Below are 23,317 nucleotides of genomic sequence, written 5' to 3'. Positions count from 1 at the left end.
CACTGTGCCCCAGGGACAGGCCAAGGGGTCAGCTTGTTCTGTGTTGTACAGCACCTTGCACAATGGGGTCCTGGGCCATCTCAGGCTGCTAGGTGCTACGGTAACACAAACAGTAATAATAATAATGAAGGGTGCCACCCTCACACCGCCCCACAGCGCCCCCTGCTGGGAGATGCCAGAGCAGAAATAGCTGGGAGCTCCCCCACAGCCAGCACTCCTACTCCCCTCCCTACAGCGCCCCTGCTGGGAGAGGCTGGGACTGCAGTAGAATAGCAGGGAGGTCCCTTGAAGCAAGCATTGGCACACAGGGTCCCAGTAAGGTTTGGGTGGGTCAGGCTGAAGGCAGGCTGCAGCAAGGATGCCAGGGGCTGGGCACTCCCATTCCCCAGGCCAGGGACACACTCCATGCTGCGTGCCTGGTGTCTGAGCCCTCCCTGTGGAATGACATTTATCTGTGCTGCAACCACAGATGTGAGGGGTAGCACACTTGTGTGGCACTGAAGGGCAGGCCTCTGAGAGGAGTGGCTGGGAGCCTGCAGGCTCCCCGTGACAGGGAGCGCAGGGGCCCAGCAACGCCATGCTCACACTGTGCTTCACCCCATCTGGGATCCAGCTGCAGCAGCAAACGCCCCTTCACCCCGGCTGGCCTGTCCGAACACCTGGCATGCCTGGAGCGCCTGGCTCGGAGGACAGCCCTCGCTGACTGAGTGCTGGAGAGGCTTCAAGCCCCACGCAGCACACAGGGCTCCCTCCTGTGACCAGGCCACTGGGCAGTCTGGGTGACATGGGCAGTGCTGAGGGCTGGGAAGAAGCCTGAAGAGCAGGTGCTGAGGGGAGAGAGGAGCCCAGGGAAGCAAGCAAGAAACCAAAGCAGACTGCCAGGGTCACAGGCAGCCAGGGTGTGCCAGGGCCCCAGAGCCCATCCGGGGGAGAACTGCAGCCCACCCTGGGAATGCCCACCCCAAGTCTAACGGCTAGCTGGGACCAGGGCCCTTAACCCAGGAAGTTCTGTGCCAGAGAGGCATTGCATGTGTGTGTGTTTGTGCAGGACATTGTCTGTGTGTGTGTGTGTGTGTGACAGTGCATGAGTGTATATCTGTGCAGGACATGGACACATTGTGTGTGTGTGTGTACACATGCTGCCACCTTGCAGCCCTGACCAGGAGGTGACACCAGTGTCTGTCCCTAGACTTCTAGCCTTGGCTAGACTTCTAGCTGGGGAGCGCAGGCTGGAGACCTCCATGCCTGTCCCATGTGGCTCCTACCTGAAGCAGTCAGCATGCCAGTCAGCGTTCAGGGCCTGGAGGTATTGTCCATCGTAGATACTGTGGCCACAGCTCGCACATACAGGCAGGTCGCTTCCTGCAGGGCACAGAAGCAGCACAGGCTATTGCACTCCCATGCGAGGGCACAGCCAGCCCCGGCAGAGCCAATCTGGCTCGGGGAGCCCTGAGAGCCCTTCTCCCGTGGAAGTCCAGCACCCAACCTCACCTGCATGCACTGAGGCAACTATGGAGAGAGACATGTGCAGCAGGGGGAGCTGGTGGTAAAGGGACAGGACAGGACAGCAGGACTCCTGAGTCGGGGGGACATAGAACATCTCCTACCTGCTCTGTGCCTCAGTTTCCCCATCAGTGAAAGGGGAATGTGATGTAGCGACTGCCTGGCAGGCTATGCAGCAGCATGCTCTGGCAGGTGTGCAGGGTACGGCGAGCCTTGGTGGGATGGCGCCAGAAACGGGCACGCGATTAGTCCCACAGACCCCTGTGCGAGGAGCACCGAAACCGCTACAGAGCAAGAACAACTAGGCCAGGCACATCCCCCCCTCACACCTGAGAGCCCACAGCCCGCCTGCCACTGGGACCCATTCCCTTCCCCTTCCCCACAGGGCCTGCACTGACCCTCCCCCACCCGCCCATCACCAGGACTCACAGTAACTCTGAGCCTCATCCCCCCACATGGACTCGCACTGACACTCACCCCTGCCACACACACCCCACCATCCTGTCACTGCAACACCTACAAACCCTGACCCCCTCCCACACTGGAACTGCAGTGACCCTGATGCCCCTCCCCCACTGGGACCTGCATGGACCCTGACCCCCATCCTCCAGACCCACACAAGCCTTGACTCCCCATCCCCCACTGGGACCCATGCTGACCCTGACCCCCCATCTCTGGGCCCTGACCAAGCCTGGCCTCTGGCCCAGGGGAGGTGCAGCACAAGCCAGGCATAGCCGTGCTCTCCCAGTGGCTGCTTTGCACTCCCCACTCACCTTGCCTATATTTACTGATCCCACCAGCCACAGCCAGAGCTGCCCCCTCCAGTGCCCGTGGCCTGTGCTGGAAGAGCAGGACTGGGACAGAGTCACATTGGGGCTCAGGCTGGGGCAGGGTGACAGGCACTGGGTGTGTGGTGTCGGGCAGGGGTCAGGAGCGTGGCCTGGGCCAGGCTGGGGCCCTGGAGAGCGGTGGGGCTCCCTGGTGGTGCCAGCACTGCCCTGAGTGCCCATGACTGCTGCTCTGTCTCCTCTGACTGGCAGGTGCGGGGGCAGGAAGCGCAAAGCGGAGTGGGGTATAGGGAGAGCAAGGGGCAGACTCAGCCCGGGGCCCCAGGGCCAGTCCAGAGCTCAGGGGAGAGAGCAGTGGAGGCTGCTGGTTTGGGAAAGGCGGGGGTGGGGAGCCCTGCTGGCCCTGAGGGCTGCATGAAGGGGTGAGGGAAGGTGGTGAGGAAGATGCTGTCAGGCAGGTGACTCGCTGTGGAGGGGAAGAGCAAAGTGCATGAGGGGGAAGGAAGGGGGAGGTGTGCAGGGGTGAGGAGTGTGAGGGGAGGATAGGAAGAGGCATGGGGGAGGAGATGTGGGGTGGCAAGAAGGTCAGGGCCCCTCAGCAGGCTGAGTGTGCAGGGTGTCAGCGGGCGCAGGGGGTCCCGACTGCCCAAGACAAGCCAGGAACCGCTCCCCAGCTGTCAGGAGAGAGGGCCCCGGTGTGGGGGCAGTGGAGGCCCCAAGTACTGAGTCACGGAGCCCGGCTCCGCGGGGGGTGGAAGCAAAATGGCTTGAAAGTGGAGCTGCTGGCGGCAGTAAGGTGATAGGTGGGCATGGAGAGGGGCCATGCGCTGGTGTGGGAGGCAGGGCGGCCAGGACACGAGGGAGCCGTTAACCACCAGGATCATCTAGGCCAGGCTAAGGTCTGCTCCCTCCTGCTTTGGGAGTCAGGCCCCCAGCTCACAGCGGGAAAGGAGCCAAGGGGCTGTGACGAACCACACCCTGAAATGATGAACCCCCAGCAGCCAGGGCCAGGCAGCAGGGCTAGGGAACAGCTGGCAAACGGCATTGCAAGGGGCTGGGAGCAGGGTGACCAGATGTCCTGATTTTATAGGGACAGTCCTGATATTTGGGGCTTTGTCTTATATAGGTGCCTATTACCCCCCAACCCCGTCCCGATTTTTCACACTTGCTGTCTGGTCAGCCTGGAGCTGGGAGTGGTGGCTGGGGGAGTTGGGAGCAGGGGACCTTTGATGGGAGGGTTTAGGTGACCCCCAGAGGGCCAGAGAAAGGCCACTGATGTCCCTGGGAATAGAAGCAGGGATGTAGAAAGCTCCTGCCCAGCATGCGCCTCCTGGCAAGGGGGAGGGCTCAGGTGCCAGGGTTACTATCCCCTGTGCTGGAGGAATGTGGGCAGTGGGATGGGAACCCCAAGCCAGGGAGAGACACGGGGGAGCGCCTCGCTGCAGGAGGACTGAGTGGGCAGCTTCTGGGGACCCTGGCCTGACGGGAGCAGGACTGAGGTAGGGTGAGGGGCACCTCGTGGCTCAGCAGGGGGCCATGGGCTCTTCAACCTCTAGCCCAGGGCTAAGAGCTGGCCACCAACTGCCCCCTGAGGGCTGCCTGCCTGCAGTGGGCCAGGCGGCGGAGGCCTCCCCGGTATCACAAAGGGCCCGCCTGGCCGGTAGCGGGGGGCCCGGGACACGAAGTCGCGCCAGTGGGAGCCCCCTCCACACCTGCCCAGCAACGTGTCCGAGCCCGGAGCCGCCCGCCCGTCCAAGCCCACTGCAGCAGGGGAAACGATTCGCTCAAGGTCACAGCGAGTCCCTGCGGGCTGCGAACGGAACCCAGGAGTCCGGGAGCCCCTGCGCCAAGCGCTGGCCCGGGGTTCCTCCCCGCGGGGTGCGCCGGGGGCTGCTGCAGCCCCGGCCGGGCAGCGGCCGGAGCGGCCGGGCTGGGCAGGCAGGGGCGCGGCAGCGGCTGGGGAGCAGCCCGGGCGGGGGATGAGAAGAGGCTCCGGCCGCCCGGAGCTGCCCCTGCCCGGCCGCCGGGGCTCCCGCATCTGCAGAGGCGGCGCAGCGGCCCCAGCCCGGCCCCGGGCACGAACCTTCGTCCTCTCCCATCGGCTCGTCCCTCCAGGTGCAGCAGAGGAGCATCAACCTCATCCACCCGCCGGCTGGCCCTGGCACGACCGCGGCGCCAGGCTCCGCCGCCCGCTCCGGCTCGGGGCGCGTCTGGCTCGCAGGCGGCGAAAGGGGCAGGGCTGCGATGGATGCTCAGCGGGAGGACGGGGCTGGCCGACCGCACAGCGTCCCTGGGAAAGCAGGAGCGAGACAGGGAGCGAGGGCCGCCGCCGCTGCCCCAGCCCCGCAGGCGGGGGCGGCGGGGCAGGAGCGGGGGCAGCAGGGAGCCAGGCAGGGCAGAGTCGGTGCACCTGCCTCCCGCCCATTAACCCTGGGACAGCCCAGCCCAGCTCCTGCACTCCCGGCCGCAGTGACACTGAGCAGGGAATCCCACCCGAGACGGAGCCCTGGGCCGCGGGAAAGCTGGTCAGAAGTTGGTCCAGTAACAGATATTCCCTCATCTCCAGCACCCCGGGACGCACAGATACACCAGCACTGCAGACCGGGGCAGGGCCGACTAGTGTGGGGCTGGTTCCCCTCATTGTCACTGACCGCGTGACCATTGGCGAGTTGGTCCAGTGGTTGATTACCCTCGCTGGTACACATTTACACCTTATTTCCAGTCTGAATTTGGATCATGTTACATTGTTCTCTGCTCTATTGAAGAGCCCATTATTAAATATTTGTTCCCCATGTAGGTGCTCACAGACTGTAATCAAGTCTCAGCTTATGTTAAACAGATCAAGCTGCTTGAGTCTCTCACTGTAAGGCAGGTTTTCTAGTCTTTTACTCATTCTCATGGCTCATCTCTGAACCCGCTCCATTTATCAACACTCTTTTTGACCTGTGGACACCAGCACTGGACACAGGATTCCAGCCGTGGTCACACCTGTGTCAAATACAGAGGTGAAATCAACTCTCTGCTCCTACTTGTGATTCCCCTGTTTGTACATCCAAACATCGCATTAGCTCTTTTGGCCACAGCGTAGCACTGGGGGCTCATGTTCAGCAGATTATCCACCATGACCCCCAAGTCCTTTTCAGAGTCCCTGCGTCCCAGGATGGAGCCCCCCACCTTGTAAGTATGGCCGACATTCTTTGTTCATAGAGGTATACTACATTTACATTTAGCAGTATTAAAAAGCACATTGTTTTCTTGCGCCCAGCTTACCATGTGATCGAGATCGCTCTGTATCAGTGACCTGTCCTCTTTGTTATTTACAACTCCCCCAAATTTTGTGTCATCTGCAAACTTTATCAGTGATGATTTTATGTTCTCTTCCAGGTCATTGATAAAAATGTTAAATAGTGTAGGGCCAACAACTGATTCCCATGGAACCACACTGGAATCACACCCGCTCAATCACAATTCCCCATTTATAGTTACATTTTGAAACAGTTTTTAATCCATTTAATGTGTGCCATGTTAATTTTATATTGTTCTAGTTTTTTATTCATATGTCATGTTTTACCAAGTGAAATGCCTGAAGAAGTCTAAGTATATTATGTCAACACTATTATCTTCATCAAGCAAACTTGCAATCTCATGGGGAGCTGGGGACAGAAAGATTAAGTGATGGCCTAGGATAACACAGGGAGTTGGTAGCAGAGTAGGGAATTGATCACAGGTTGCTGATCAGGCCTTGGTCGCTGGACCACCCTTCCTCCCTTTATGATCCTTCCTTTTGCTGTAACACAGGCCATAGAATTTCATGCAGGAATTCCTACATCCATAAGAACAGCCAGACTGGGTCAGACTGAAGGTCCATCTAGGCCAGTATCCTGTCTTCCAACAGTGGCCAATGCCAGGTGCTTCAGAGGGAATGGACAGAACAGGGCAATTATTGGGTGATCCATCCCCTGTCTCCCATTTCCAGCTTCTGGCAAACAGAGGGTAGGGACACCATCCCTGCCCATGCTGGCTAATAGCCATTGTTGGACCTGTCCTCCATGAACTTATCTAGTTATTTTTAAAACCCTGTTATAGTCTTGGCCTTCACAACGTCCTCAGGCAAGGAGTTCCACAGGTTGACTGTGCGCTGAGTGAAGAAGTGCTGCCTTTTGTTTGTTTTAAACCTGCTGCCCATTAATTTCATTTGCTGACCCCTAGTTCTTGTGTTATGAGAAGGAGGAAATAACACTTCCTTATTTCCTTTCTCCACACCAGCCATGATTTTATAGACCTCAATCATATCCCCTCTTAGTTATCTTTTTTCCAGGCTGAAAAGTCCCAGTCTTATTACGGAAGCCTTTCCATACCCCTAATCATTTTTGTTGCCCTTTTCCGAACCTTTTCCAATTCCAGCATATCTTTTTGGAGATGGGGCGACCACATCTGCACGCAGTATTCAAGATGTGGGCCAGGTGTACATTGGATTTATATAGAGGCAATATGATATTTTCTATCTTATTATCTATCCCTTTCTTAATTCGGTGACAGCTTTCAGAGGGGTAGTCATGTTAGTCTGTATCAGCAAAAACAACAAGGAGTCCTTGTGGCACCTCACAGACTAACACATTTATTTGGGCTTATGCATCCGATGAAGTGAGCTGTAGCTCACGAAAGCTTATGCCCAGATACATTTGTTAGTCTCTAAGGTGCCACAAGGACTCCTAGTTGTTTTTCCCTTTCTTAATGATTCCCAACATTCTGTCTGATTTTTTGATGGCCGCTGCACAGTGAGTGGCTGTTTTCAAAGTACTGTCCACAGTGAGGCCAAGATCTCTTTCTTGATGGGTAACAGCTAATTTAGACCCCATCATTTTATATGTAGCCCAATAACATCTGGTTGAGCTAGAACGTATCTTCAGACACCTGAGTTTGATTTAATGACTTCAAAGGAGCCCAGCCCCCAACACGCTGAGCTCTTTGGATTGTGGGTGCAGAACCCTTTTGAACGTTCGGCCAGAGGCTGCAGGTGGCCAGCGTTTGAACAGCTCACTCGCTCTCAGCATTGGGCTTGGCAGAGGGCTGCATGGGGCATGCTCACAGGTCAGGTAGGGTCACAGTGAAACACACAGTAAGCCCTGCAGCTCAGGTGCTAAGGGAGCACAGGATATTTGTAGAAATGTGGTTGTAGTGTAACTGAACTCCTGTGAGGCCCAGGGAGTTTGCAAAGAGCTCAGCAGGGATGGGAACCTACAGTACAGTGGGTCACTTGCTACCTACCAGCTCTGTGTTCTTGGGAAACCAGGATGAAGTACCCAGCCTGTCTGACTCACAAAAGACCTCCACCCAGCCTCTGCTTGAACTAAAACCGATCAGAAGAAAGACTTACAAAAAGCAATGAAAGGCAGTGGGAGACACACCTGACAAGGGTGACAGGATTAAAGAAACTCCCCGAGCCTCATTTGCATCAAGGATGGGACAGGAAGACATCTCCATTAGCATACAGAATGGAGAACAGTGATTCCAAGGCAAGAACCTCACAGAACTCTGGGATCTGAAAAGCAGGGAAGTACTGCATGATGGGGGATCTCTGCTCTAGATGTTAATGAGCCCATACCTGCACGCACCCAGCTCAGTAGTTATCAGACCAATTCTAGTATAAATCCTTTATTGGGATCCAAAATAGTGAAGCTGCCTAATTGCATTGTGAGCTCCCTGGAAGGAACATCACCCATAGCCAGGAATGAGCAGTTCCTATTGTCTGCCTGAACAAAACAACTTTGGTATATTCCCTTGATCCATCAGTTTACCCACAAACAAATCTCGTGTTCTCCCTTGAGCCATTATTCTTTCCCTACAAAACCCCCTACCCATGCTCAGGTAAGTGCTCTGATGCCTGGATCCAAAATCTGTATCAGTTCCATTGGGACTTCGTCTTCTCCTGACTGATTGTGCTGGGGCTCTGCCTGTTTCTAGCACTCCGGACCCTCAGCTACCAGCACCACCTGGGAGACCTTGATCGATTCAAGCTTCACAGAGTGGTGAGAACCCAGCGCTCACTCTCTCTCTCTAGGTGTAGCCTGACTTGTGGGATCAGTTCTAGTTTTCTAAATCTGACTTTTATAATCAAATTTAAGTTAGATTTAATATTATCCCTGTTTTGTTTGTTTGGGTCCCCTATGGTTATTACCTGGCAATAAATAACTTTCATGGTTAAGCTGGTTGCGTTTTTCTCGCTCTCTCCCCCTTGTGGGTGTTTTTTTGCTTCCTCATTCACTCTGCAGCAATGCTCCTTGTACCTAAGCTAAAGATCCCGGCAGCACCCAAAAGTCCTGTGGGGTTTGCTCATCAAGTGGGTTACTACCAGAACAATTATAACGTGCAAGTGGGGATAGGGACATGCTGAACCTGGGACAGTTTGCTGAGTCCAAGGGCCTATGAGGGTGACAGCTTGGAGGTGCTGTTCGACCCAGCCTGTTGAATCCAGGGACGTATAAGGGATCAGCTTGGGAGTGCTGATTAACCCAGTCCTCTCAGATGTGCTCTGTTAATGTGTGTGTTAATCTGATTCTGGGGCTGGAAGAACCCAGCCCTGGGGAACCTAGGTCCTGGCAGGATAGCTCCACTGGGAAGGAACTTTTGCAGAAGTAGAGCTCCGTATGAGAACACAAGTGACACAAGCAGTACATTGATAGAATTACAGAACCAACCCCACAGAAGAGTAACCCTAATAAATGAGCATACCCCAAAATAACAAGCAAATCTGGTAACACCCTTGCCAGTGTATCCCTGACTCTCCTCTATCTTGTATGGCCCCCATCTGAGTGCCCTTCACACATTCATGACTTTCTCCTCCCAGAACCCTGGTGAGGTTGGAAGGAATATTATCCCCATTCTGCAGATGGGGAACTGAAGCACAGAGAGATGACTTACGAGGACAGGCTGAGGCAACTGGGGTTATTTAGTCTGCAGAAGAGAAGAATGAGGCGGGATTTGATAGCAGCCTTCAATTACCTGAAGGGGAGTTCCAAAGCGGATGGAGCTCGGCTGTTCTCAGTGGTGGCAGATGACAGAAGAAAAAGAAATGGTCTCAAGTTGCAGTGGGGGAGGTCTAGGTTGGATATTCAGAAGCACTATTTCACTAGGAGGGTGGTGAAGCACTGGAAGGGTTACCTAGGGAGTTGGTGGAATCTCCTTCCTTAGAGGTTTTTAAGACCCAGCTTGACAAAGCCTTGGCTGGGATGATTTAGTTGGTGTTGGTTCTGCTCTGAGCAGGGGGTTGGACTAGATGACCTCCTGAAGTCTCTTCCAATCCTGATATTCTATGATTCTATGGGTAAGGACAATTTGGCCTCAGATTTTCCAACATGGCCATTAATTTTTGTGTGTCTTAAATATTAGCTGCCCAGCACCTTCGTGTATCAAGCTGGGCACCCAAAATCAGTGAATCTGGCCTAGGTGGTTTGTAAAAGGTCATCCAAGGAGCCTGTAGCAGACTCGAGGCTTGACTCTAGATCTGTGGGTCCCGGGATAGTGCTTTAAGCACAAATTCTTGGGTTGGGTATAGAAATCTTCCAGCCCTACCCAAAGCCTGGCAGAAGGATAAAATTTCCTTCCAGAGCTGAGTTGCTTTCTTTAGACTTGACTGCCTCTGTATTCACCATAAAGTTACAGCTGTCCAAGGATTACAGTTGCTTTTATCCTACTCTGATGGGGTGGAACAGCATTTTCGGTTCCTCAGCAGGCTCCTACAGGAGTTGTTTCAGGAATGGATGGGTTGGCGTTATCACATACCATGCCCCCACTCTTCTGACTGTCTGCATGTTACTTTATGCAGCATAGGGTTAATTATACCACCAGAGGTCAAGTGGGTGGGCTGGCATTCAGAATGAAGGAGTCCTTTCTCCTATGGCAAGAAGTCTGACCAACCCCTCCTCACCATGCTCAATGATTTACTCCTGGAGCAACATATTTTTTCCAGTGATTTGGATGAATTCTGTTAATCTTATAATTTAATTGTGTTATTCTTTATTTGGCTGTTTGTTTTAACCCTTTTGAAGCAGCAATCTCCCAGCCACCTTTCACAGAGTGCCCAAATTCATTGCCCTTCTCTTCAGCTTTGCCACCCCTGTAACTGGTCCATGCGTGTGTGTATGTGGAATGGTCCTCGCCCCTGACAGGTTTCCAGTCTTTCCTCTCCCTTCCCTTCTTCTCCAGCTGCAGGGGGAGTATATGGCACAGAGTGCACACAGGCCAATGTTTTTGGGGTGCATGGGACCACGGGCATGGCTGGCTCCATATTTGGGGGTTCACACAGCAGCTGGCTGTAATGGAACTGTATTATACTGTAACTGTATTACACTGGTCAGCCACTAGGTGGGCACTGTGTGTAACATACCTTATTTACAAAAAGAAAAGGAGGACTTGTGGCACCTTAGAGACTAACCAATTTATTTGAGCGTAAGCTTTTGTGAGCTACAGCTCACTTCATCGGATGCATACTGTGGAAAGTACAGAAGATCTTTTTATACGCACAAACCATGAAAAAATGGGTGTTTATCACTACAAAAGGTTTTCTCTCCCCCCACCCCACTCTCCTGCTGGTAATAACTTATCTAAAGTGATCACTCTCCTTACAACGTGTATGATAATCAAGGTGGGCCATTTCCAGCACAAATTCAGGTTTTCTCCCCGCCCCCCCCCCAAACCCACTCTCCTGTTGGTAATAGCTTATCTAAAGTGATCACTCTCCTTACAATGTGTATGATAATCAAGGTGGGCCATTTCCAGCACAAATCCAGGTTTCCCCCCCACCCTTTTTTTTTTCTTTTTTCTTTTTTTTCCCACACACACAAGCCCACTCTCCTGTTGGTAATAGCTTATCTAAAGTGATCACTCTCCTTACAATGTGTATGGTAATCAAGGTGGGCCATTTCCCTTGTTTTTTCCTAACCCCCCCGCCCCCCAGACTTTCTTGTTAAACCCTGGATTTGTGCTGGAAATGGCCCACCTTGATTATCATACACATTGTAAGGAGAGTGATCACTTTAGATAAGCTATTACCAGCAGGAGAGTGGGGTGGGGGGAGAGAAAACCTTTTGTAGTGGTAAACACCCATTTTTTCATGGTTTGTGTGTATAAAAAGATCTTCTGTACTTTCCACAGTATGCATCCGATGAAGTGAGCTGTAGCTCACGAAAGCTTGTGCTCAGATAAATTGGTTAGTCTCTAAGGTGCCAAAAGTACTCCTTTTCTTTTTGCGAATACAGAGTAACACGGCTGTTATTCTGAAACATACCTTATTTAAACTAACCTCAGCCATACCTGGCAGAGCATTAAAGGATCTTACAATGAACACATCTGTGTCCAGTCCATATCAGGTACAGCAACATGACACGGTGTCAGGAGTAAATAAAAACAGAAACAGAAGAAAAACAGCAACAAAATGGCAGACAGAAGGAACTTTAGCTTCAACAAATCTTCCGAATGGACAGACTGGAAACACTATTTTGCATGATTGTGCATTGCTACCAAGCTCCACAAAGAAACTGGAGATATACAGGTATCTTCCTTAATTAATGCTATGGGGATCAGGGAGAGCATACCTCTAAACCCTTTGACTTTACTGAAGATGGTCATAAAGATGAGTGTGAAGGGGTTTGGCTATGAGTGATTCAGACTTTATATCTCAGAGAAATGCAGTTTATGAAAGAGCATGTTTTCACCAGAGAATTCAAGGACCCGGGGAAAATGTTGAATATTTTATAAGACCTCTGCATGCATTGGCTGAAAACTGTGATTTTGGGAATGCAAAAACATGAAAAGATCAGAGGCAGGCTGGTTATTGGATTAAGAGATAAAAACCTTTCACAGTAGCTACAATTGAAGAGATATTTAACCCTAGCCACAGTGATACAGAGAGTAAAACTTTCTGAACTGGTGAAACAGCATAATCTAGAGCAAATTTACAGACTTGAACAACTTGAAACCAGCTCAGAAATTGTAAACAGATACTTGAGCTTTAAAAGTCATTAAGATAAAACCCCTGAGGCAAGGAGAGAGAACTCCCAGACTAAGAAGGACACATTCCAGTCTATATGCACTAGGAGTGGAAAAAGTCATACCCCAAGGGATGATGCATGTCCAGCCAGAGGCGTATGGTGTAATAAATGCATGAAATATAGACATTTTTCAGCTGTTTGCTGCACCAAAGCAATCAGGGAGATCACTTGTGTTACACATGGTCAAGAGCCATTGTTTCTGGGATCTATCACTGGAGATGACATAGTGCCTGCCTGGAGAGTGAGACTGAATATTCATGGCAAGACTAATGACTTTAAAATTGTCTCAGGAACTGATGTGACACGCATCTCAGAAGGGACTTAACTTCAACCTCTCCCAGAGCTGAAGTCACGTGACACAGCACTGACTAGTCCTGGAGATATTCTGAACTGCATGGGCCAGTTCACCACAGAAACAACTTACAAGACAAAAGCTATGCATTCAGAGTCTATGTGATCAAAGGACCAAAGACCCACAACCTTCTCAGTCACAGCGTGGCAGCCATGATGGGCCTAGTGAGAAAGATGGAAGAACTTGATGGAGGATTTGATGATATTGGACTTTTGAAAGGAGATCTAGTACAGATCAACTTAAGAGACAATGCTAAACCTTACAGTGTACAAACACCCCTATCAGAGAGGCCTTAGAGGAGACTAGCTGCAGATTTATGCAGATTCAGAGGACATCATTACCAGGTCATTGTGGACTATATTTCCAGGTATATAGAAATAATGTACTTGAAATATATAACATGTTATCAAGAAATTGAAATGCACTTTTGGATTCCAGAACAACTAGTGATGGACAACAAGCCACAGTTCACTGCAGCAGAATTTAAGTAATTCCAAATGAAATATGACTTTGATCATATTACTAGCAGCTCACATTATCCACAAGTGAATGGAAAGGCTGAGAGAGCTGTGCAGACAGCCAAGCAGGAAGATCCATTCCTTGCTCCTTTGAGTTACAGATAACAATAACAGCTAATGGATATCGTCCAACACAGCTTCCAGTGAAAAGACAACACAGAACTACGGTTCCAACTCTGAAAAAAAAATGTATCTCCAAAGTAGCCAGAGGTGAAGAGAGTAGCCAGGTAGGATGAGCGCTAAAAGAGCTTATGAACACTTTTACAACAGACATCAGTCAGTTAGAGAATTGCCAGGTCTAGAACCTGGAGGCTGTGTTCATATCAAATTAGATGGAGAAAAAGGAAGGACAACGCCAGCTGTCATAAAGAAAAAGAATTCAGACCCTAGATCATATGTGATTGAGACCAACAGTGAAGAGTTCAACTGAAACCATCAACATTAGTAGTGTGTTCCTCAGAAAGAACAATCAGCAGAGCAAACGCTTCAGCTGGAAGATGCAGAACAAGAAGATGAAGACCCAAGACTTCTGAACCAGCCACAGCCAGTCTTTGCAGCCAATGGGCAGCCAGATGACTAAGTGGTTACGTGTTCATGTCATGTAATTAGAAAACTAGCATGATTCAGAGACACTTAACAGACTGATCAGTACTGAACTTCAAAGACTGTGTGATAGTGTAAACGGTAGGAATGTAGAACTTGGAGGGGGACATGTCATGCTGCACTATAATATATTCCTTAGCCTAGGAGGCGGTGTCTGTAAAATACCTTATTTAAGCTCACCTCAGCCATACTTGGTGGAGCATTAAAGGATTTTGTGATGAACACAGCTGGTGGGTATAAGCAGGGTCTGTGACTTGTCTGTATCTGGTACAGGAGAACATGATATTAATGAATAATTGGGAGAGCGGGGATGGGGAAGACAGGGCTGCCTGCAGCTGAACCAGCTCCTCTGCTGAGCTGCCAAACTGGCCTCTCACTGCAAGGAGGGACACTCTGCACATGGCAGGCTGGGCAGTGTAGTGGGTGAGGGAGGGCCCGTGCTCTGGGCATTTCTTTTGTTCTAAATCCATGTTTGCCAGCAGCTCCCCCCAGGGCCCCATGCACATCATCAGACAAAGGGGGGGTGGTGACTGAAGAGCAGATGCATGGAAAGTGCATGCACCTGCTCTGAGGCCTGCCCCCTCTGACTGATCTGGGCAGTTGTCCCTTGGAAACACTGCCAGGAATGATGCCTGGTCTCAGCGTAAGCAGCTGGGCTCCCTGCTGTGGCAAGAACCCCACAGATCCCAAGCCTTGCTTTATGAGTCAGAGAAGGATGGGTTGCCCCACAGAATAAGTCTTCTGAGCCCCCCAGAAGGCAGAGGCCAGCTGTGTGTATGGAGGAGTGAGCACCAGGCCCAGGTGTGGGTAACGGGTCTGGGGGGCAGAGGTGGCACCGTGCCCCAGATGCTCTGGCTGGCTCTGGGAACGAAGGAGCTGCCCTCGGCACTATTATGCAGGCAGAGCAGCACCAGCTGCTGCAGTGAGGGGTCTGGAGTCACGCAGCATGTCCAGACGCTGCGAGCACAGCACAGGCCTCCGCATGCAAAAGGCTCAGGGGTGCTCTGTTCTGGGAGCACTGGGAATCCATTCCCTGGTCCCCCAAGCTCCAGGCCTCCTGCCTGCCCCACCTGACTCTCCCAGTGAGGTTCATTGGGGGCTTCTCCGGGAGCTCCACCACAGTTAGAAGGCTCACGTATGAGCAGCGCACAGCTCCAAGGCCCTGCTGAGTCACTTACTGAAGGAGCCTTGTGAGAGAGGAGATTTCTTCCCTAGTGCCAGTGACTGCGGTGCGGCAAGAGGGACGTGCTGGCTCCAGCGCCTGACCTTCCAGCACGAGTGTCCAGAACAGCACTGTGCTCTGGACTCAGACCCCATCCCATCCAGAGGAGTCACTCCCAGACAGGTGGATAGAAAGCTGGCTAGATCATCGGGCTCAACGGGTAGTGATCAATGGCTCCATGTCTAGTTGGCAGCTGGTATCAAGTGGAGTGCCCCAAGGGTTGGGCCTGGGGCCGGTGTTGTTCAATATCTTCATTAATCATCTGGAGGATGGTGTGGATTGCACCCTCAGCAAGTTTGCAGATGACACTAAACTGGGAGGAGAGGTAGATACGCTGGAGGGTAGGGATAGGATACAGAGAGACCTAGACAAATGAGAAAATTGGGCCAAAAGAAATCTGATGAGGTTCAACAAGGACAAGTGCAGAGTCCTGCACTTAGGATGGAAGAATCCCATGCACCGCTACAGACTAGGCACCGAATGGCTTGGCAGCAGTTCTGCAGAAAAGGACCGAGGGGTTACAGTGGACGAGAAGCTGGATATGAGTCAACAGTGTGCCCTTGTTGCCAAGAAGGCCAATAGCATTTTGGGCTGTATAAGTAGGGGCATTGCCAGCAGATCGAGGGACGTGATCGTTCCCCTCTATTCGACACTGGTGAGGCCTCATCTGGAGTACTGTGTCCAGTTTTGGGCCCCACACTACAAGAAGGATGTGGAAAATTTGGAAAGCGTCCAGCGGAGGGCAACAAAATGATTAGGGGGCTGGAGCACATGACTTATGAGGAGAGCTGAGAAACTGGGATTGTTTAGTCTGCGGAAGAGAAGAATGAGGGGGGATTTGATAGCTGCTTTCAACTACCTGAAAGGGGGTTCCAAAGAGGATGGGTCTAGACTGTTCTCAGTGGTAGCAGATGACAGAACAAGGAGTAATAGTCTCAAGTTGCAGTGGGGGCGGTTTAGGTTGGATATTAGGAAAACCTTTTTCACTAGGTGGGTGGTGAAGCACTGGAATGCGTTACCTAGGGAGGTGGTGGAATCTCCTTCCTTAGAAGTTTTTAAGGTCAGGCTTGACAAAGCCCTGGATGGGATGATTTATTTGGGGATTGGTCCTGCTTTGAGCAGGGGGTTGGACTAGATGACCTCCTGAGGTCCCTTCCGACCCTGATATTCTATGATTCTATGATTCTCTGCAGTCAGAGTCCCCAAGGAAGGGTCCCTCTAGTCACAGGCACAGAGCCTTGGCTTTGAGACTCCAATACATTGCCATGATGTAGGGCTGCCAACTTCGTAACACTGAAAAACCAGACGCTCCAGCAGGAGTGCGGAACCTCCCTTGCGCCTCCCTTCCCCGCCCCCCCGAGATCCTTCCCCAGCCCCCCTCTTCCCCACATTTTCTCCAGTTACCCACTGCGTCGCTCGCTGCTCTTCCCGTCGCCCGCCTCTCCCCACCCCTCTGCCTGGGTTGGGAGGGACTCACCAGCGGAGCCAGCAGCGTACCCAGCTGAATAGGGGCTGGCTGGTGATGATCCGATGCCTCCCCACCTCCCTCGCCAACAATAACCAGACATTCGGTCTCTGGTCAGAAGACCTGACCAGACGTTGTCAAGTTCCCTTTTCAACAGGACTTTCTGGTTGAAAACCAGGCACCTGGCCACCCTAACACTATGTTTGTGCCTGTGAACCGTACACAACTGGGCAAGGAAAATGGGTATTACCCCCATGAGCCCTCTCCAGCCGGTCCATCAATGAGAGAGGGAGCTGGTTTCTATCCCTTTCGCCCTCCCCGGCCAGCCCAGCAATGGGAGAGGGAGCTGGATTCTACCCCCATGAGCCCTGCCCAGCTGACCTAGTGACGGGAGAGGGAGCTGGATTCTATCCCATTAGCCCTGCCCGGCCGGCCTAGCGACGGGAGAGGGAGCAGATTCTGCCCCCACTAGCCCAGTCTGTAAGGGCAAGTCCTTTGTCTGAAGCCAGATTAAAGAGCAGCCAAGCAGCAGCCATTAGCTGAGAAGCAGGAAGTCACATCCTCACATTCCATCTAAATTACATTAAAGCATTAAAGCAATGTTAAGAAGGAGACCCCGTCCTAATGGCCCCCACTATCACCAGATAAAGAAATAGATCTTAAGATGGTTAAAGAAAACTTGGTTTGATAGCATTCTGTCTGTCAAGAGAACACTTCTCAATAGTTGTGATTGTGAAATCCTCATTCCTTTCATTATGGTCCCCACTTCCCCATTGTTTATCTGTATGGTCTCTGTCCGGTTCTTTAATTGTTTCTGTCTGCTGTATAATTAATTTTGCTAGGTGTAAGTTAATTAGGGTAGTGGGATATAATTGGTTGGAGAATTATGTTACAATATGTTAGGATTGGTTAGATAGATTTCAGTAAAATGATTCATTAAGGTATAGCTAAGCAGGACTCAAGTTTCACTGTATAAACTGGGGTCCAAGAAGGAGACCAGCTGGGAAGGAAAGAATAAGAAGAAAGAAAGACCTGGAAGAAGAACTCACCCCCAAGACTCAGCCTGAGATCAGAGCTGTTAAGAATCCTCTGCACGACCATGACGTGCAGCAACTAGGCCCTGGTCTACACTAGGACTTTAGGTCAAATTTAGCAGCTTTAATCGATGTAAACCTGCACCCGTCCACACGATGAAGCCCTTTATTTCGACTTAAAGGGCTCTTAAAATCGATTTCCTTACTCCACCCCTGACAAGCGGATTAGCGCTTAAATCGGCCTTGCCGGGTCGAATTTGGGGTACTGTGGACACAATTCGACGGTATTGGCCTCCGGGAGCTATCCCAGAGTGCTCCATTTTGACCGCTCTGGACAGCACTCTCAACTCAGATGCACTGGCCAGGTAGACAGAAAAAGAACCGCGAACTTTTGAATCTCATTTCCTGTTTGGCCAGCGTGGCAAGCTGCAGGTGACCATGCAGAGCTCATCAGCAGAGGTGACCATGATGGAGTCTCAGAATCGCAAAAGAGCTCCAGCATGGACCGAACGGGAGGTACGGGATCTGATCGCTGTATGGGGAGAGGAATCCGTGCTATCAGAACTCCGTTCCAGTTTTCGAAATGCCAAAACCTTTGTCAAGATCTCCCAGGGCATGAAGGACAGAGGCCATAACAGGGACCCGAAGCAGTGCCGCGTGAAACTGAAGGAGCTGAGGCAAGCCTACCAGAAAACCAGAGAGGCGAACGGCCGCTCCGGGTCAGAGCCCCAAACATGCCGCTTCTATGATGAGCTGCATGCCATTTTAGGGGGTTCAGCCACCACTACCCCAGCCGTGTTGTTTGACTCCTTCAATGGAGATGGAGGCAATACGGAAGCAGGTTTTGGGGACGAAGAAGATGATGATGAGGAGGAGGTTGTAGATAGCTCACAGCAAGCAAGCGGAGAAACCGGTTTTCCCGACAGCCAGGAACTGTTTCTCACCCTGGACCTGGAGCCAGTACCCCCTGAACCCACCCAAGGCTGCCTCCTGGACCCAGCAGGCGGAGAAGGGACCTCCGGTGAGTGTACCTTTTAAAATACTATATATGGTTTAAAAGCAAGCATGTGAAAGGATTACTCTGCCCTGGCATTCGCGGCTCTCCTGGATATACTCCCAAAGCCTTTGCAAAAGGTTTCTGGGGAGGGCAGACTTATTGCGTCCTTCATGGTAGGACACTATACCACTCCAGGCCAGTAACACGTACTCGGGAATCATTGTACAACAAAGCATTGCAGTGTATGTTTGCTGGCGTTCAAGCAACATCTGTTCATGTGTTATCCTCAGGAGAGTGAGATATAATCCATGGTCACCTGGTTGAAATAGGGTGCTTTTCTTCAGGGGACACTCAGAGGAGCCCATTCCTGCTGGGCTGTTTGCCTGCGGCTGAACAGAAATGTTCCCCGCTGTTAGCCACAGGGAGGGGGGAGGGTTGAGGGGGTAGCCACGCGGTGGGGGGAGGCAAAATGCGACCTTGTAACGAAAGCACATGTGCTATGTATGTAATGTTAACAGCAAGGTTTACCCTGAAAGAGTGTAGCCAGTGTTTTATAAAATGTGTCTTTTTAAATACCGCTGTCCCTTTTCTTTTCTCCACCAGCTGCATGTGTTTCAATGATCACAGGATCTTCTCCTTCCCAGAGGCTAGTGAAGATTAGAAAGAAAAAAAAACGCACTCGAGATGAAATGTTCTCCGAGCTCATGCTGTCCTCCCACACTGACAGAGCACAGACGAATGCGTGGAGGCAAATAATGTCAGAGTGCAGGAAAGCACAAAATGACCGGAAGGAGAGGTGGCGGGCTGAAGAGAGTAAGTGGCGGGCTGAAGACAGGGCTGAAGCTCGAATGTGGCGACAGCGTGATGAGAGGAGGCAGGATTCAATGCTGAGGCTGCTGGAGGATCAAACCAGTATGCTCCAGTGTATGGTTGAGCTGCAGCAAAGGCAGCTGGAGCACAGACTGCCGCTACAGCCCCTGTGTAACCAACCGCCCTCCTCCCCAAGTTCCATAGCCTCCTCACCCAGATGCCCAAGAACACGGTGGGGGGGCCACCGGCCAACCAGCCACTCCGCCACAGAGGATTGCCCCCAAAAAAAGAAGGCTGTCATTCAATAAATTTTAAAGTTGTAAACTTTTAAAGTGCTGTGTGGCATTTTCCTTCCCTCCTCCACCACCCCTCCTGGGCTACCTTGGTAGTCATCCCCCTATTTGTGTGATGAATGAATAAAGAATGCATGAATGTGAAGCAACAATGACTTTATTGCCTCTGCAAGAGGTGATCAAAGGGAGGAGGGGAGGGTGGTTAGCTTACAAGGAAGTAGAGTGAACCAAGGGGCGGGGGGTTTCATCAAGGAGAAACAAACAGAACTTTCACACCGTAGCCTGGCCAGTCATGAAACTGGTTTTCAAAGCCTCTCTGATGCGTACCGCACCCTCCTGTGCTCTTCTAATCGCCCTGGTGTCTGGCTGCGCGTAACCAGCAGCCAGGCGATTTGCCTCAACCTCCCACCCCGCCATAAACGTCTCCCCCTTACTCTCACAGATATTGTGGAGCACACAGCAAGCAGTAATAACAGTGGGAATATTGGTTTCGCTGAGATCTAACCGAGTCAGTAAACTGCACCAGCGCGCCTTTAAACGTCCAAATGCACATTCTACCACCATTCTGCACTTGCTCAGCCTGTAGTTGAACAGCTCCTGACTGCTGTCCAGGCTGCCTGTGTACGGCTTCATGAGCTGCATTAAGGGGTAGGCTGGGTCCCCAAGGATACATATAGGCATTTCAACATCACCAACAGTTATTTTCTGGTCTGGGAATAAAGTCCCTTCCTGCAGCTTTTGAAACAGACCAGAGCTCCTGAAGATGCGAGCGTCATGTACCTTTCCCGGCCATCCCACGTTGATGTTGGTGAAACGTCCCTTGTGATCCACCAGAGCTTGCAGCACTATTGAAAAGTACCCCTTGCGGTTTATGTACTCGCCGGCTTGGTGCTCCGGTGCCAAGATAGGGATATGGGTTCCATCTATGGCCCCACCACAGTTAGGGAATCCCATTGCAGCAAAGCCATCCACTATGACCTGCACATTTCCCAAGGTCACTACCCTTGATATCAGCAGATCTTTGATTGCGTGGGCTACTTGCATCACAGCAGCCCCCACAGTAGATTTGCCCACTCCAAATTGATTCCCAACTGACCGGTAGCTGTCTGGCGTTGCAAGCTTCCACAGGGCTATCGCCACTCGTTTCTCAACTGTGAGGGCTGCTCTCATCTTGGTATTCATGCGCTTCAGGGCAGGGGAAAGCAAGTCACAAAGTTCCATGAAAGTGCCCTTACGCATGCGAAAGTTTCGCAGCCACTGGGAATTGTCCCAGACCTGCAACACTATGCGGTCCCACCAGTCTGTGCTTGTTTCCCGAGCCCAGAATCGGCGTTCCACAGCATGAACCTGCCCCATTAGCACCATGATGCATGCATTGGCAGGGCCCATGCTTTCAGAGAAATCTGTGTCCATGTCCTGATCACTCACGTGACCGCGCTGACGTCGCCTCCTCGCCCGGTATCGCTTTGCCAGGTTCTGGTGCTGCATATACTGCTGGATAATGCGTGTGGTGTTTAATGTGCTCCTAATTGCCAAAGTGAGCTGAGCGGACTCCATGCTTGCCTTGATATGGCGTCCGCACAGAAAAAAGGCGCGGAATGATTGTCTGCCGTTGCTCTGACGGAGGGAGGGGCGACTGACGACACGGCTTACAGGGTTGGCTTCAGGAGGCTAAAATCCACAAAGGGGGTGGCTTTACATCAAGGAGTATTTCAGGCAGGACTTCACGGAGGGTTCCAATAAGAAATGGTGCACCTAAGTTATTGTTCTTATTGGAACAAGGAGGTTAGCCTGGCCTCTGATTGATACATGGCTAGATCTACCTCGCAGCACCTTCTCTGTGAGTGACTGCAGTGTGACCTAGAGGAATGAGTCCCCTAGACAGGGCAGGAGGCAAATGAGTACAAAACAAATCTGGTCTATTTCTTGTTTTGATCCACTCCATCTATCTTTTACATCTTTGGCTGGCAGCAGACGGTGCAGAAGGACTGCAAGCCATCCACATCTCATGGCTGCTCGGCAGAAGATGGCACAGTACGACTGCTAGCCATCCTCATCTCTTGCCTGCCTGGCAGAAGATGGCACAGTACGATTGCTAGCCATCGTCATCTCTTGCCTGCCCGGCAGAAGATGGTACAATACGACTGCTAGCAATCCGTATTGCCTGCCTGCTCACCATTAGACGGTTCAATACGACTGACTGCAGGACTAAAGAAAATGACCTGGTCAAGTCACCAAAAATTTAGTCCCTGCGCCCATGTCTGCCCAGGCGCTCCCAGCCGACGTGGCCAGGAGCACCTCGGACATGACGAGGACGGCTACCAGTCATACTGCACCGTCTGCTGCCAGAAGGCAATGGGTTGCTGCTACTGTGTAGCAATGCCGTACCGCGTCTGCCAGCACCCAGGAGACATACGGTGACGGTTACCTGAGCGGGCTCCATGCTTGCGGTGGTATGGCGTCCGCACAGGTAACTCAGGAAAAAAGGCGCGAAACAATTGTCTGCCCTTGCCTTCACGGAGGGAGGGAGGGAACGGGGGCCGGACAATATGTACCCAGAACCACCCGCGACAATGTTTTAGCCCAATCAGAGTGCTCCATTGGGCTGCTCTGGACAGCACTCTCAACTCAGATGCACGATTGTTTGCCGTTGCTCTGACGCAGGGAGGGGCGACTGAGGACACGGCTTACAAGGGTAGAGTTCACGGAGGGTTCCAATAAGAAATGGTGCACCTAAGTTATTGTTCTTATTGGAACAAGGAGGTTAGCCTGGCCTCTGATTGATACATGGCTAGATCTACCTCGCTGCACCTTCTCTGTGAGTGACTGCAGTGTGACCTAGAGGAATGAGTCCCCTAGACAGGGGAGAAGGCAAATGAGTACAAAACAAATCTGGTCTATTTCTTGTTTTGATCCACTCCATCTATCTTTTACATCTTTGCTAGCAGCAGACGGTGCAGAAGGACTGCATGCCATCCACATCTCATGGCTGCTCGGCAGAAGACGGTTCAATAGGACTGACTGCCGGACTAAAAAAAATGACCTGGTCAAGTCACTAAAAATTTAGTCCCTGCGCCCATGTCTGCCCAGGCGCTCCTGATCGACCTCACACAGGTGACCAGGAACACCTCGGACATGACGAGGACGGCTACCAGTCGTACTGTACCATCTGCTGCCAGAAGGCAATGGGTTGCTGCTACTGTGTAGCAATGCCGTACCGCGTCTGCCAGCACCCAGGAGACATACGGTGACGGTTACCTGAGCGGGCTCCATGCTTGCGGTGGTATGGCGTCCGCACAGGTAACTCAGGAAAAAAGGCACGAAACAATTGTCTGCCCTTGCCTTCACGGAGGGAGGGAGGGAACGGGGGCCGGACAATATGTACCCAGAACCACCCGCGACAATGTTTTAGCCCAATCAGAGTGCTCCATTGTGACTGCTCTGGACAGCACTCTCAACTCAGATGCACGATTGTTTGCCGTTGCTCTGACGCAGGGAGGGGCGACTGAGGACACGGCTTACAGGGTTGACTTCACGGAGGGTTCCAATAAGAAATGGTGCACCTAAGTTATTGTTCTTATTGGAACAAGGAGGTTAGCCTGGCCTCTGATTGATACATGGCTAGATCTACCTCGCTGCACCTTCTCTGTGAGTGACTGCAGTGTGACCTAGAGGAATGATTC

General features: G+C 51.8%; 1 protein-coding gene across 1 annotated transcript in view; it reads right to left on the bottom strand.

Annotated features, from left to right (window-relative positions):
* The window catches only part of LIMK1 (LIM domain kinase 1), a 34,260-nt gene extending 29,721 nt beyond the window's left edge, over positions 1–4,539 (bottom strand). The window contains exons 1-2 of the mRNA XM_074974728.1: positions 4,375–4,539; positions 1,266–1,362 (exon numbers count right to left, since the gene is read on the bottom strand). Of these exons, the coding sequence (XP_074830829.1) occupies positions 1,266–1,362; positions 4,375–4,432 (155 nt within the window). The 5' untranslated portion in view covers positions 4,433–4,539. The remainder of the gene's footprint in view (positions 1–1,265; positions 1,363–4,374) is intronic.
* Between the last annotated feature and the right edge of the window lie 18,778 nt (positions 4,540–23,317).

This window comes from Natator depressus, chromosome 17 (genome assembly GCF_965152275.1).
Source record: "Natator depressus isolate rNatDep1 chromosome 17, rNatDep2.hap1, whole genome shotgun sequence".
Lineage (NCBI taxonomy): Eukaryota > Metazoa > Chordata > Testudines > Cheloniidae > Natator > Natator depressus.
Note: the sequence above shows the minus strand (reverse complement) of the source record. Positions and strands in the feature narration are given on the sequence as shown.